Here is a 12,999-nt window from a genome sequence, read left to right on the forward strand (position 1 = left end):
TTTTTTTTTTTTTTTTTTTTTTTTTTTTTTTTTTTTTTTGTGAGATTCTTATCTTGGAGGCTTTCATTTGGAGTAATTGATTTGTGTATGAAACCATTTTCGAATATGGTAATGTGTGTTAGTTCTGTAGTTTCTTACTTTGGCAGTGGATGAAAAGCTAGTTTTAATAGACAGAATTCTGAATTTGATTTTGTTGGTGTTAATGAAGGCGGATAAGGCGCATAGTTGGACATGTATGGATCTTTATGTATTTGCAACTCCGTATCGTGTGACATGGACTTGGTACTTCATTTCTCGACATCATACTGTGGAGTTTCCGGAGTGGGATGGCAAAGCTGAGTATGAATATGTAAGTTTTTGTTTTGAATTCTGTTTTGCCATATCTCTTTTGGTTTCTTTGATGTAAGGATTTTATATCTATGCAGTTTGGTTGATGTGTTTTGGGTTTCGATATTGGATCAGGTTAAGAACAAAGGAGTTTCGATATTCCTTATGCACGCAGGGATGTTAGGAACACTTCAAGCACTGTGGGATGTTTTCCCTCTCTTTACTAATACCGGTTGGGGGGAAAGCGCTAACCTTGCGTTTCTTGAGAAACATATGGGAGCTAATTTTGAAACTCGCCCTGAACCATGGGTTACGAATGTTACTACTGATCAGATCCAGTCAGGTGATCTCTTAGCTATTTCAAAGATCCGTGGGAGATGGGGTGGTTTTGAGACTCTTGAGAAATGGGTGAGTGGGGCATATGCTGGTCATTCCGCTGTTTGCTTGAGAGACTCTGAAGGAAAACTATGGATTGGTGAGTCCGGAAATGAAAANTCCGTTCAGTGGAAAGGTGCTTGTTTCTTTGAGAACACGGCTACCTTGGAGTTCCATAACAAGTCTGGTAGCGAGTTTGGTGGTGGCACGCTTCACATTAAGGTTTTGAATTTTTTTTGAAATTGAAGTTAATTCATANAGTTTGGTTGATGTGTTTTGGGTTTCGATATTGGATCAGGTTAAGAACAAAGGAGTTTCGATATTCCTTATGCACGCAGGGATGTTAGGAACACTTCAAGCACTGTGGGATGTTTTCCCTCTCTTTACTAATACCGGTTGGGGGGAAAGCGCTAACCTTGCGTTTCTTGAGAAACATATGGGAGCTAATTTTGAAACTCGCCCTGAACCATGGGTTACGAATGTTACTACTGATCAGATCCAGTCAGGTGATCTCTTAGCTATTTCAAAGATCCGTGGGAGATGGGGTGGTTTTGAGACTCTTGAGAAATGGGTGAGTGGGGCATATGCTGGTCATTCCGCTGTTTGCTTGAGAGACTCTGAAGGAAAACTATGGATTGGTGAGTCCGGAAATGAAAATGAAGAGGTAACAATACTTCAGAGTGCTGCCTTAAGGTTAAGTTTTAAGTACAACAAGATTTCTTTTGTTGAAGGTTTCGCTTTTGGTCACAGGGAGAAGATGTTATAGCGATATTACCATGGGAGGAATGGTGGGAATTTGAACAAACAAAGGATGACTCGAACCCTCAGATTGCATTGCTACCTTTGCATCCTGATGTTAGAGCCAAATTTGACGTTGCTGCTGCCTGGAAATTTGCTCGCAGCATGGAGGGTAAACCATATGGTTATCACAACTTGATTTTTAGCTGGATCGATACCATTAGTGAAAACTACCCGCCTCCTCTAGATGCTCATCTTGTATGGTTTTCTTTTTCCCTTTCTTACAATTTTGGTCTGGATGAATGAGTACACTTTTCTAATTGGATTATATTTGAGCTTTTCTTATAGGTTGCATCTTTCATGACTGTTTGGAGCAAAATGCAGCCTGATTATGCTGCTAACATGTGGAATGAAGCCTTGAACAAACGACTAGGAACAGAGGTATTAAACTTTGTGCTTGTTTTTATATACCCAGTCCTATATATACCTTTCGATCTCTTACTTCTTGATCAATAAAAAGCCTTTTTTAGTTCGATTGTTATAATCATTCTGAATTCTAAACATCTTCATAATTCATAGGTATGTTTACTTAGTGCTTGTCCTCATTTGAGATGGTCTTAATATTGATACTCCATTTTTCTCTGCTATTATAATTTGTTTTTCCTTTTCCCGGCCCTTCTCCTTTCTCTTCTTATTTAACATGGTCTAAATTGCAGGGACTTGATCTTTCTGATGTACTGGTGGAAGTAGAGAAGCGCGGATCCTCATTTGACAGATTACTGGCAGTTCCCGAACAAGACGATTGGATATACAGCGATGGTAAATCAACCTCTTGCATAGCTTTCATTCTCGAAATATACAAAGAAGCTGGTCTGTTCGGTCCACTTGCTAGTTCTATTCAAGTCACAGAATTCACGGTAAGAACCAATCATCAATACACACAGTCTCTGTTTCCATTCCCAATTTCAAAACTCTTGTGACCGTGGTCTTCTATTTCTCTCTTCTTCAATCTGCAGATCAAAGATGCTTACATGCTAAACTTTTTCGAGAACAATGCAAGTCGCCTTCCTACATGGTGCAATGACAATGACAATGTGAAGCTTCCTTACTGTCAGATACTTGGGAAATACAGGATGGAACTTCCTGGTTACAACACCATGGAACCATACTCGCACATGAACGAACAATGTCCAACTCTGCCTCCAAAATACAATAGACCAGATAACTGCTAGAATTCAACTCTTATCTCCCTCAGATGTTTGTTTGATTTTAGGTAAAAGTTAATGTAATCCCCGTTGGAAAACTCAACAATTACTTTATCTGTTTGTATATATCATTCAGGTTTGTAGCATCTGCTCTGCTCATCACGTAACTGTTTGGATATTATAATCCAGTGATACACAGCAATAGAAATTAAAAAGTTTCGATCTTTTGAAAGCTTCAACATACTCATTGGTGTTTTCGGTTTAAGCTTTTCAATTACACATCACTTCAGTGTTCCGTTGCGGCGGCTCCAGAAACGATTTGCTTTTGGTTTCATCAATCTAAAACTTAATTTCAATTGTAACGTAGTCTTCTTCCGGTTTAATTTGGTTTATATGTCTCTTCCGGTTTAGTTAGCTCATCTTCGTCGTAGCTTGAAAGCTTTTAGATTCCTAAAATGTGCGTGATGTTATCAGGACAGATGATGGGCCATGTCGTGGCCCGAACTCAGCTGATTCTGCCTCGAGATAACTTCGCCGATTGTATACGGTGTCACGGTGTGAGGGTTTCAACAAAAACCCTAAAAATGGGGTCAAAGCGATCCACTTGCCCTTCCTGCGATAAACCAAGCCAGCTTTGCCTCTGCAAGAAGATGCGAGTTCCATGTTTCGATAATGAGGTGAGTGTTACTATTCTTCAGCATAGTCTCGAGAGAAAACACGCCCTTAATTCAGCTAGAATCGCTAGATTAGGGCTTAAGAATGTTAGTGTGACCACTGTTTTCGATGTTCATGATGAGGCAGAGTTCGTAATCAGGGTTATTGGATCGGGTTGCTGCAAGATTGACACGAATTGTTCGGATTCTGGTTATAGGGTAGAGAATGGAGCTTCTTTGGAGCTTGATGGTAGCTCTAAGTTAGGTAGTGGCAGTGTGGAGAATTTAGAATTTGAGAACAATGGTAGGTTGGGATTTGCTGAAAGTTTGAAGCTTTCTCAGCATTCAGGTGAAAGTTCTAGTCGGGATTTACGGGTTACAGATCAAAAGATAGGTTCTTGTGAAGGAAGTGTATCAGAAGATTTGATAAGAATGTGTATGAAGAAACATGGTGTCATCAGCAATATCTCACACTCTTTGATGCTCGAAACCAGTGTAGAGAATCCTAGTTTTGATCATATACTGGCTTCTCCTGCGGCCATGGATGTCTTGGCAAAAGGGTTTGTGGTAACAAAGTTTTCAGAAGGGAAGCGAGAATTCGAGCTCGAGGTTCCTCCTGGATCAGCATTGTTGTTCCCGAGCGAAGAATCGGTGAAGATCAATGATCTAAAAGAGAAAGAAGAAGAGTTGAAGCTAAAGAATCTGATTGTTCTTGATGGGACATGGTCAAAGGCAAGAAGAATATACCTTGAAAATCCATGGCTTAAGATTTTATGTTGCCATGTGAAACTGGAGATCGAAGGTACAAGTTTATACAAAGAAGTTCGGCGGCAGCCAAGAGCGGGATGTTTGTCTACAATAGAGAGTATTGTATACGCGATGAAGGAGATGGGAGAAGATCCTGAAGGTTTAGATAATATGTTGAATGTTTTTGAATCCATGGTTGAAGATCAAAGAAGATGTAAAGATGAGAACTTTAATAAGATCATCTGAAAAGGCAAAATGACTTTTGCTGTTGTAACATGACCGCTGAACAATTATGCTAAAATTGGTGTCATTTTTTGAATTGGGTGAATAATAGAAATATAAGTATTGCGGGTATGAAGCAGGAAACTTTCATAGTTATGGACCAAGATGTAAATTAAGAAATTATACTTGTTCAGTAAAACTTTTGGTAGCTTCACAATTAAACCCTACGAGGAGCTCAGAGTGTTTCGTTTCTGAATGTTTTCAATTCGCAGCAGAAGCTTAACGCTAGCAAAAGAGCCAAAGGATTCGTTTTTGTTGTTGGGTCATCTCCGAGCTCGATTTGTATCTACAGATAACTATGATCCACCATTTTCACCTCTCTCAAAACCCACTAAACCTTCTTCAGAGAAGAAGAAGAAGAAGAAGAAGAAGGAAACGAAGCAGGATCAGTCGTCGGAGCTGGTAAATAAAACGAAGATTCCGGTGATTTCAGACCTCCCTTTTGATTTTAGGTATTCGTATTCAGAAACAAACCCGGAAATTGAACCAATTGGATTCCGTGAACCGAAACGGTTTTCTCCGTTTGGACCGGGTCGATTGGACCGGAAATGGACAGGGACTTCCGCATTGGCTTCGCCGGGGATTGATCAGAGCCAATGGGCGGAAGAGAGGGAAAGAGTTCTCGGCGAGCCTTTGACAGATGAGGAAGTTACGGAACTTGTTGAACGGTATCGGCATAATGATTGTTCACGGCAGATCAATCTCGGTACACTTTTTAATCTTTTAGCTTTGGTTCATCGTATAAACTTCAAAGTTTAGAGCTTTCTTCATTGTTTCTTTGGGACTTTGTGATCTTGGTGAGAATTATGAATTCATGTTTCCTCATTTTGTGATATAAATCAAGTTTTTAAGAATTGAGCTTTGAAACATATGTGATTGGTGTCCTCTAAAGCTTCCTTCAATCAAACTGGTTTATGATTGGTATCATTTGTTAGGGAAAGGTGGTGTGACACACAATATGATAGATGACATTCATAACCATTGGAAGAAAGCTGAGGCAGTGAGGATCAAATGCTTAGGAGTACCTACTCTTGACATGGACAACATATGTTTTCACCTCGAGGTGTCTGTTATTAGATTGTCTCTGTTATTAGATAGTAAGTGCTCGTCCTCATCTTACTATAGTTGTGTTTCTTGACAGGAAAAATCTGGTGGAAAGGTTGTATACAGACACATAAACATTCTAGTTTTGTATCGAGGAAGGAACTATGTAACTAAGAATCGTCCCATCATACCACTCATGTTGTGGAAGCCTTATCCACCGATATACCCAAGACTTGTAAAGAATGTAGCAGATGGGTTGACATTTGAAGAAACCAAAGAGATGAGAAATCGCGGGCTTCATTCTCCTGCCCTAATGAAACTTAGTAACTAGTTACACCCGTTGCAAACTCCTTGGTCATTTGTTCTGGTCTTTCCTCAATTTCATTGGCTTAATGTTGTTGATGCAGCTAGGAATGGTGTCTATGTTAATGTCGTGGGAAGAGTGAGAGAGGAATTCGAAACAGAAGAGATTGTGAGACTAGATTGCACTCATGTTGGGATGAGTGACTGCAAACGAATCGGTGTGAAGCTAAAGGTATAATATAACTCTGAATGGTTTTTTTTTTTTGCTTGCCTTGTGAGATTCTTTATGATTGATCTTTAATGTTGTGAACAAAATTGCAGGAGTTGGTTCCATGTGTTCCCATATTGTTCAAAGATGAGCAGATCATACTCTGGAGAGGGAAGAGGAAGGGTGAAGAAGAGGTTGTTACAAACATTGATCCAGAAGTATGATCATGTGACCTACGCAACTGCAACTGTAGACCAAAAAACTTCTTCATCAATACAACAAAATCTTAATCAAGAACTATGCGTATTGGTATAATTGACTTTAACTTAGACTAACATCGGACCAGTCCAAACGTTGTTGTTTATGAAATTGACTAAACTAATTATTCCTTTAAAGCTTTAACTTTTTATAGTACAGTAGTATCAATTTTACCTTTAGAACACCAAACATGTTCAATTAGACAATTACTCTTTATCGCCGGTTCAGAACCTAACCGGTCAATAACTAATGGGCTGAGTTTAAAGTTAAAATTTTGGGCCTCTAAGAAAAAGCCCACACTATGATACAATTACAACTATAAAGGAAGCGAGACTTGAGGCTTATAACGTCCTTTCTTTTTCATTTCTCTTCCCCGTAGCAAATAGTTAGGTTTTTTTTTGTCCGTCGTTAGTGATGCATCAACCACCGTCAAACGCCGCCGGAGCAGGACAACAAACGGGACAGCAGCAGTTGTGGATGATGATGCAACAACAGCAACAACAGCTACAGCAGCAGAGGCAGTCGGCGCCGGCACTAGGTCAACAGCAGCAGTACGGAGCTGGATCTCAGAATCCAGAGGTCAAGTCCTTATGGATTGGAGATTTGCAGCAATGGATGGACGAGAGCTACATTATGAGCATCTTCGGTCAATCTGGAGAGGTAATTTTGTTACAAGTTGAAGTCTTTTATTTAATTATGTAGAAAGATTGAAAAGTATTGTTTATCGATTAGGGTTTAGGTTAGTGATGGTTTGGTGTTTTGGTTTGTGGTTGCAGGCTGTATCAGCTAAAGTCATTCGTAATAAGCTGACCCGACAATCTGAAGGTTATGGATTCATTGAGTTTGTCAACCGTTCTGTAGCTGAGAGGTTTTTGCAAACTTACAATGGTGCTCAAATGCCGAGCGGCGAACAGACGTTTAGGCTCAACTGGGCTCAGGCTGGTGCTGGAGAGAGACGACAGACTGAAGGTGCTGACCACACTATTTTCGTAGGCGATCTTGGACCTGAAGTCACTGACCAAATGCTCACGGATACGTTTAAGAGTGTGTATGTGTCTATCAAGGGGGCAAAAGTTGTCATGGACAGAACCACTGGAAGGTCCAAGGGCTATGGTTTTGTCAGGTTTGGGGACGAAACTGAGCAGATGCGTGCCATGACCGAGATGAATGGTCAATGCTGCTCCACCAGGCCTATGCGTATTGGTCCGGCTGCCAATAAGAATCCTCTTCCGATGCAACCAGGTATGTTTTATATATAGGAATTGTGTGCCTTGAGTATGTTGAATGGTGATTTGAAGATTGCTTGTGTTTTAACCTTCTTTGTTGAGCATTGTAATTGAGTGTCTTTTTTGGTTGATGTATTTCTTTCTGATTAGTCAAGCTGATTCTCTCAGTTGGTGCTGAAGGATTAAGAGAATTTATCTGTTTGTTTCCTTTTAGTTTTCGCCTTTCTACACTTAAAATGGATTCTGATATTGTAAAGCATCCAAACACTTATAAAAATCAGCTCATGTTGTCTTAAAGCAGGAGAACAAGTGGCTCTCTTTGGGGGGAGCCTGGAACTGATTTCAGCCGAAAATGATACCACCTTATTGCGTGGCCTCATTTAGGTCAGTTGGTTATGTTATCAGAATAAGTTACATACAAGTGGCTGTTATTAGCCTACAGTTTCAAATTACTTTCCACTTCCTTACTTATCACTTAGAAGTATTTTATTTTGAGGCTTTTACCTTCAAATTAATTATTTTCATATTCCGTAGCTCATTTTTTCCTTCTTTAATTTTGAGTCTTACGTTGAAGTTAATACTTCTTCTCTAAGTAGACTTTTGCAAGTCTTTTTCTGTCTTTTCATAATGTTTTCCCACTTTTACAAGTATTTTCGTAATAGTTTTCCTCTCTAGATCTATTCTATTAAACCTTGGCCAAGCCATAGTTGATTACTATGGATGTAGGTGAAATTTTTTGCTCCAGTTATTTGCTTGGGTGTTGAACTCCCACTGGCACTTACTGTCAGATTCTCCTGATCATTTTTGAACTGTATGTTGTTTGGATTGTTGCTGATATCTTCTTAGCTTTTGATGTGAATATTTTTTGCAAACGTTTTTAAGTGAGCTTCTGTTGTTCTGCAATTTAGTTTCCTTGTAGCTGTTTTACCATGTCGAGTTTTATTCTATATCAATTGAATTTTTAAGCCCTTCTTGAGTTCACCCATCTTTTTATTTGCAGCTATGTATCAAAACACTCCAGGAGGAAATCCTGGAGATAGCGATCCAAATAACACAACAGTATGTAGTTAGTTTTCTTTTGCTTTCCTCCAAAATCTCTTGTTTGATATTTTTGCTAGACTATAAGTCTAATGTGTTGTACTTTTAGGTTTTTGTTGGAGGTCTGGATACTAACGTTACAGACGATGAGTTGAAGTCCATTTTCGGTCAGTTTGGGGAACTAATTCATGTGAAAATACCTCCAGGAAAACGTTGTGGATTCGTTCAATTTGCTAACAGGTATAAAACATCATATCATCTATTCACTATACAAACCCATTTAGTTCTTTTCGTACATACTTAAACTCTGTTGTGCTTCAGGGCGTCTGCAGAGCATGCACTTTCGGTGTTGAATGGAACACAATTAGGTGGACAAAGCATCCGTCTTTCGTGGGGACGTACTCCTAACAAGCAGGTTGGTTTGGTACCTTTTTAATCTTGCATTCTCAATTTCTCAAATCTCTACTTGTAAAACTTGATAGTAATTATGAGCAAAATCATAACTTATAATTTTTGTTATCACAGCCTGATCAAGCCCAATGGAACGGTGGTGGATACTATGGAGGATACCCTCCACAGCAACAGGGCGGCTACGAAGCTTATGGTTATGCACCTCAACCAACTCAGGATCCTAATGCGTACTATGGTGGTGGTTACTCTGGCTATGGCAACTATCAGCAGCAACGACAGGTAAATCAACAACACTAAACGACTTAATATTTTTGTTGAGATTTACCAAATGTGAAAAAGTTCCTTATCATTTTCGTTTTTTTAATGCAGTGAAAGATGAACATCGGCCTTATCTACCAATGTCTTGGAACAAACATGAGTCTTTTTAGGACATAGACTAAGAGTGCCCTTTTTTTATATTTGATGTGAATTTTGTTTTGCAAATGAGTTTGCTATGAACATAATGTTTGCTGAATGTTGAAACTTATTCTGTTTCTTAAAAATATTATCCAACAACGATCGGATTACCATTTGCTAGTGTGACAAACCACCTTTATAAATGTGCACTCCAAATTCAATATTACTACCGGAGTAAACAAAAAGGTCTGATAGAAAGTACAGTAAATAGTATAAACTATTTGAGAATTTATCAGATTACAGTCAAAAGCGACATCAAGCATATATAATATGAGAATTTTATGAAAGGAATTAAATTATTTTCTTCCCAACACAGATAAAAAGGCTAAAATGCAAATCATTTTTCTTCATAGTAGACAGAAAAGCAAGAGTGGAAAACAAACCACAAAATTTTCCCACAATTGATAAACTACACAATTACTCTCGGTGTACAAAGGAAGAAGCTTAAAATATGTCTTTTGAGAGATCTCATGATTGAGTTATCAGTTTGAGTGCTATTTCTTCAAGCTCAGCTACGGAGATAGAATCTGTGTTGATTTTTCCTCCTTCCTTTTCTTCATTGTCAGAGACGATTTTCTTGGCTCTTTTGTGATTTCTTCCTGTTTCTTCTTCTGATGATCCAGAACCATCATGGCCTTCTTCTTCTTCTTCTTCGTCATCTTCTTCATCCTCCTCCATGGCTCCTCTCTTCCTCTTAATCTTCTGTTTCATTCTCTTTTCCCTCCTCTTTTCCCTCTCAACTTTCTTGTCCTCAGCGTCGGCTTTCCTCATTTCCGCTCCCACTTTCTTATAGAATTCCTTCCTTTTCTCTGCAAAAATCAAGAACCATCTGCATTGTAAATACTGACACATTGCTAGTTTGTGGGAACAGAATAATAGGGATTTGATGTAACTTAAGGTCCATGTTCCTTTACCTTCATCAAGGGCCATGTCAGTCCCTGTTGCACCAGCTACACTTGCTAAGGGAGCCAACGAATTGCCTTCCTCATCAAGCACAACCCTTGACCCAAATGGTCTGTGTAGATTGATCTTCAGCTTCTTGTTTTTCAAAACCCGAGTTCCTGGCCTATAAATTCAAAGGAAATTTATACACATAAATTACCATGATAAGACTGGTAAGGAAAAAAATAGTTAATGGAATTTCAAAACCATACATGAGAACTTCTTCCTTGGTTGATTTTTCTACTTCCTTGCCCTCTCCATGTGGCTTGAGAGCGAAATCCTCTTCATCTAAATAATCACCCAGAAGATCTTTTTCTACAACCGGAGGTGCTTCACATTCTTGTGCATACTCAGGCTCCTCCATAGCGATAGAACTCTCAAAGACCCCCTTTTTCTTCGTTTTTAGGTTTGTGAATCGGATTTTGGGAGTCATTGGCAGACCAAGTGAAGCAGAAAAGTTTTCAATCGACAGCTTCGACACATCAAAAATCTCTTTATCTTTTCTTTTGTGGATGGACCTCAGATATGTGATGAAGGCTCTCTGAGCAACACCTTGAAGTTCGGGGTGCTTGACTAATAAAGCAGCCAACCGCCTAGAAACCTCTTGCAACTTTTCGTTGTTTGCCTGCGTGAACAATTTTATTTAAGTCAAATGATTTTCAACATCAGACAGTCGAGACTCAACGAAAGTGAGGTATTTACTAACCTTGATGAGTTTTACAGGCACTCTAGCTTCTTGTAATCTCTCAATCATTTTTTCTTCCGAAGGTGTCAGAAAGAGGAGCGACTTCCCTTGAGTATAGAAACGAGCTGTACGCCCAACTCGGTGAATATAAGAAGCTACATCTTCAGGACAATCCATCTATAAAATAAATATGATGACATCACACTTCAGCCCGACAAGACCATAGAGTATTGTATGTAATTCTGAATGTGTGGATTCATACCTGAACAACCCAGTCCACAGCCTTCTCAAAATCAAGTCCTCTAGCAAGAACATCAGTACAAAACAGAACTGACTGTCTCACAATGAACTCCGAGTACACTCCCATCCTTTTCTCCTGACTCATTTTTCCATGAAGGCACTTCAAAGGTATTCCAGGCTGGAGCTTGCTGAATGCTTCATAAACAAATTTGACCTGCCCAAAATAATGATTCCTTTATCAATCTCAAGATAGAAAAGAAGTAGCAGAATGAAAGTGAACAAAACTATCTCCATGTTGGATTTTTCAAAGAGGAAGAAAGGTAAAATCATCTAACCTGTTTCTTGGTGGAGAGAAAAACAAGAATCCTGGAATTAAGATGAGTTTTGATGAAGCTCCATAACATGTCTAATTTCTTTTCCACTGGGACAATCATGACCGTCTGCATCAAGCTAGTTGGAGTAGCTGTAACCGCCTCTTCATGTACACTAATGTACTCAGGATCTCTCAAACTGAGTCTAGCTAGATCCTTGACTTTCTTAGTTTGGGTTGCAGAGAAAAGCAAAGTTTGCCTGTGCTTAGGCAACTGTGAGATTATAGGATCCAACTGCCCCTTAAACGCAGAATCAAGGACACGGTCGGCCTCATCTAAAATCAGAATCTGCAGCAAAAGCGAACATACATAAAGATAGGGGATGCCCGTTTAGTAGTGGTTCTACAGTATCCTTGATTTGCAACTTTCCTTGGTGGCAGCATAATGATTATAGATAAGAGTTAACAACACAAGATGCCCCTAAGATTATGTAGCTAACATTTCTTTTAAAGTAAGGTAGAGTGAAAACATGAAGAAATAGAGTCAAACAGTACCTGAAGCTGTGAACAATCGAAGTTTGGGGTCTCATCCATATGCTGAAGAAGCCTACCAGGAGCACATACCAAAATATTAATCTCATTAACTTTCTCCTTCTCAACGTCAACTCCTTCGCGCCCACCAATTAAGAGCCCCGCACTGAAGTTATGAAACTTTCCTACTTTATTCAAAACATTGAAAGTTTGAGCTGCCAATTCCCTTGTTGGAGATATAATAATACATCCAACTCCATCTTCAGAACTCCATCTCTCCCTATGTAACTTCTCCAAGATCTACAACACACAACAAACCCATCCATTAACACACACCAATGCAATAGCAAGTAAAAGCAAAAAAAGAACCAAAATTTAAAATACCCAATGCTCAATCAATCTAACGAACAAAGTAACAAGAGAGAATTGAATCGAAGCCTCACCGGAATAACAAAAGCCAAAGTTTTGCCCGACCCAGTTCGCGCAGCACCGAGAATATCTCTTCCGCATAAAGCATGAGGTATGGCAGCTCTCTGTACATCAGTCATATCAGCGTACTTCGCCTCTTTCAACCCTCTTTTCGTTTTATCCGATATCGGCAACTGAGTAAACTTCCTTACGCCTGCGTAACGCGAGAATACGGTGCCGTTTTTGCCGTCTTCGAACTTTCCGATCTTGGCGTCTTTAGGAAGAGGACCAAATGAAAGTGGATTGGATCCTGAATCAGGTTTCTGGGATTCGATCCACTGGTTCAGAAGATTGATCTCCTCGACTTCATTGCGACGCATCTCCTTCTTCATTCCCCTGGTCTTCTTAGGTCTTCCCATCTTGACACAAAACTAGAGATCCAGAGAAGTAAAAGCTAACGATTTGAGAAAGCTCGAATTTGCGGGAGGTATGAAAAAATTAGGGTTTTACGATTTGACAGAGAATCACAAGAAGAAGACGTTGTTGCAGCCAATTCAAGGGTTTAACGATGACGATGTCACTTTTTTTTTCGACTAAAAAAAAATTAGGCCC

The 12,999-nt window shown here is 39.4% G+C and overlaps 4 protein-coding genes and 1 pseudogene across 4 annotated transcripts; 4 read left to right on the plus strand and 1 right to left on the minus strand.

The window, feature by feature from the left end:
* LOC104728896 overlaps positions 1-2,870 on the plus strand; it is a 4,703-nt pseudogene extending 1,833 nt beyond the window's left edge.
* Positions 3,063-4,403, plus strand: LOC104726018. The gene has a single exon (XM_010444769.2). The coding sequence runs from the start codon at positions 3,101-3,103 to the stop codon at positions 4,289-4,291; it is 1,191 nt and encodes a 396-aa protein (XP_010443071.1). The 5' UTR covers positions 3,063-3,100; the 3' UTR covers positions 4,292-4,403.
* Positions 4,486-6,296, plus strand: LOC104726017 (CRS2-associated factor 2, mitochondrial-like). Its single transcript, XM_010444767.2, has 5 exons — positions 4,486-5,033; positions 5,263-5,390; positions 5,469-5,694; positions 5,779-5,906; positions 5,996-6,296. Exons 1-5 carry the CDS (start codon positions 4,523-4,525, stop codon positions 6,104-6,106), a joined length of 1,104 nt encoding a protein of 367 aa, XP_010443069.1. The 5' UTR covers positions 4,486-4,522; the 3' UTR covers positions 6,107-6,296.
* On the plus strand, positions 6,487-9,384 carry LOC104726019 (polyadenylate-binding protein RBP45A). Its single transcript, XM_010444770.2, has 7 exons — positions 6,487-6,800; positions 6,917-7,382; positions 8,367-8,425; positions 8,514-8,644; positions 8,726-8,819; positions 8,930-9,094; positions 9,185-9,384. The coding sequence occupies exons 1-7, from the start codon at positions 6,555-6,557 to the stop codon at positions 9,185-9,187; spliced, it is 1,164 nt and encodes a 387-aa protein (XP_010443072.1). The 5' UTR covers positions 6,487-6,554; the 3' UTR covers positions 9,188-9,384.
* LOC104726020 (DEAD-box ATP-dependent RNA helicase 32-like) lies at positions 9,595-12,928 on the minus strand. The gene is made up of 8 exons (XM_010444771.2): positions 12,423-12,928; positions 12,004-12,279; positions 11,474-11,797; positions 11,161-11,352; positions 10,920-11,075; positions 10,426-10,838; positions 10,186-10,337; positions 9,595-10,080 (listed from the first exon to the last, which is right to left on the minus strand). The coding sequence occupies exons 1-8, from the start codon at positions 12,804-12,806 to the stop codon at positions 9,740-9,742; spliced, it is 2,238 nt and encodes a 745-aa protein (XP_010443073.1). The 5' UTR covers positions 12,807-12,928; the 3' UTR covers positions 9,595-9,739.

This window comes from Camelina sativa, chromosome 11 (assembly GCF_000633955.1).
Source record: "Camelina sativa cultivar DH55 chromosome 11, Cs, whole genome shotgun sequence".
NCBI lineage: Eukaryota > Viridiplantae > Streptophyta > Magnoliopsida > Brassicales > Brassicaceae > Camelina > Camelina sativa.

Excerpts from the sequence above, each read along its gene's own strand:
- LOC104726020 (XM_010444771.2), bottom strand. The coding sequence starts at position 12,806 with ATGGGAAGACCTAAGAAGACCAGGGGAATGAAGAAGGAGATGCGTCGC. Across the intron at positions 11,076-11,160 it reads CTGTGGACTGGGTTGTTCAG|ATGGATTGTCCTGAAGATGT; the intron begins GTATGAATCCAC and ends TTTATTTTATAG. Across the intron at positions 10,839-10,919 it reads TGCCTGTAAAACTCATCAAG|GCAAACAACGAAAAGTTGCA; the intron begins GTTAGTAAATAC and ends TTGTTCACGCAG.
- LOC104726018 (XM_010444769.2), top strand. The coding sequence starts at position 3,101 with ATGTGCGTGATGTTATCAGGACAGATGATGGGCCATGTCGTGGCCCGA.
- LOC104726017 (XM_010444767.2), top strand. The coding sequence starts at position 4,523 with ATGTTTTCAATTCGCAGCAGAAGCTTAACGCTAGCAAAAGAGCCAAAG. Across the intron at positions 5,391-5,468 it reads ACATATGTTTTCACCTCGAG|GAAAAATCTGGTGGAAAGGT; the intron begins GTGTCTGTTATT and ends GTTTCTTGACAG. Across the intron at positions 5,907-5,995 it reads GAATCGGTGTGAAGCTAAAG|GAGTTGGTTCCATGTGTTCC; the intron begins GTATAATATAAC and ends ACAAAATTGCAG.
- LOC104726019 (XM_010444770.2), top strand. The coding sequence starts at position 6,555 with ATGCATCAACCACCGTCAAACGCCGCCGGAGCAGGACAACAAACGGGA. Across the intron at positions 6,801-6,916 it reads TCTTCGGTCAATCTGGAGAG|GCTGTATCAGCTAAAGTCAT; the intron begins GTAATTTTGTTA and ends TTGTGGTTGCAG. Across the intron at positions 8,645-8,725 it reads TTCGTTCAATTTGCTAACAG|GGCGTCTGCAGAGCATGCAC; the intron begins GTATAAAACATC and ends GTTGTGCTTCAG.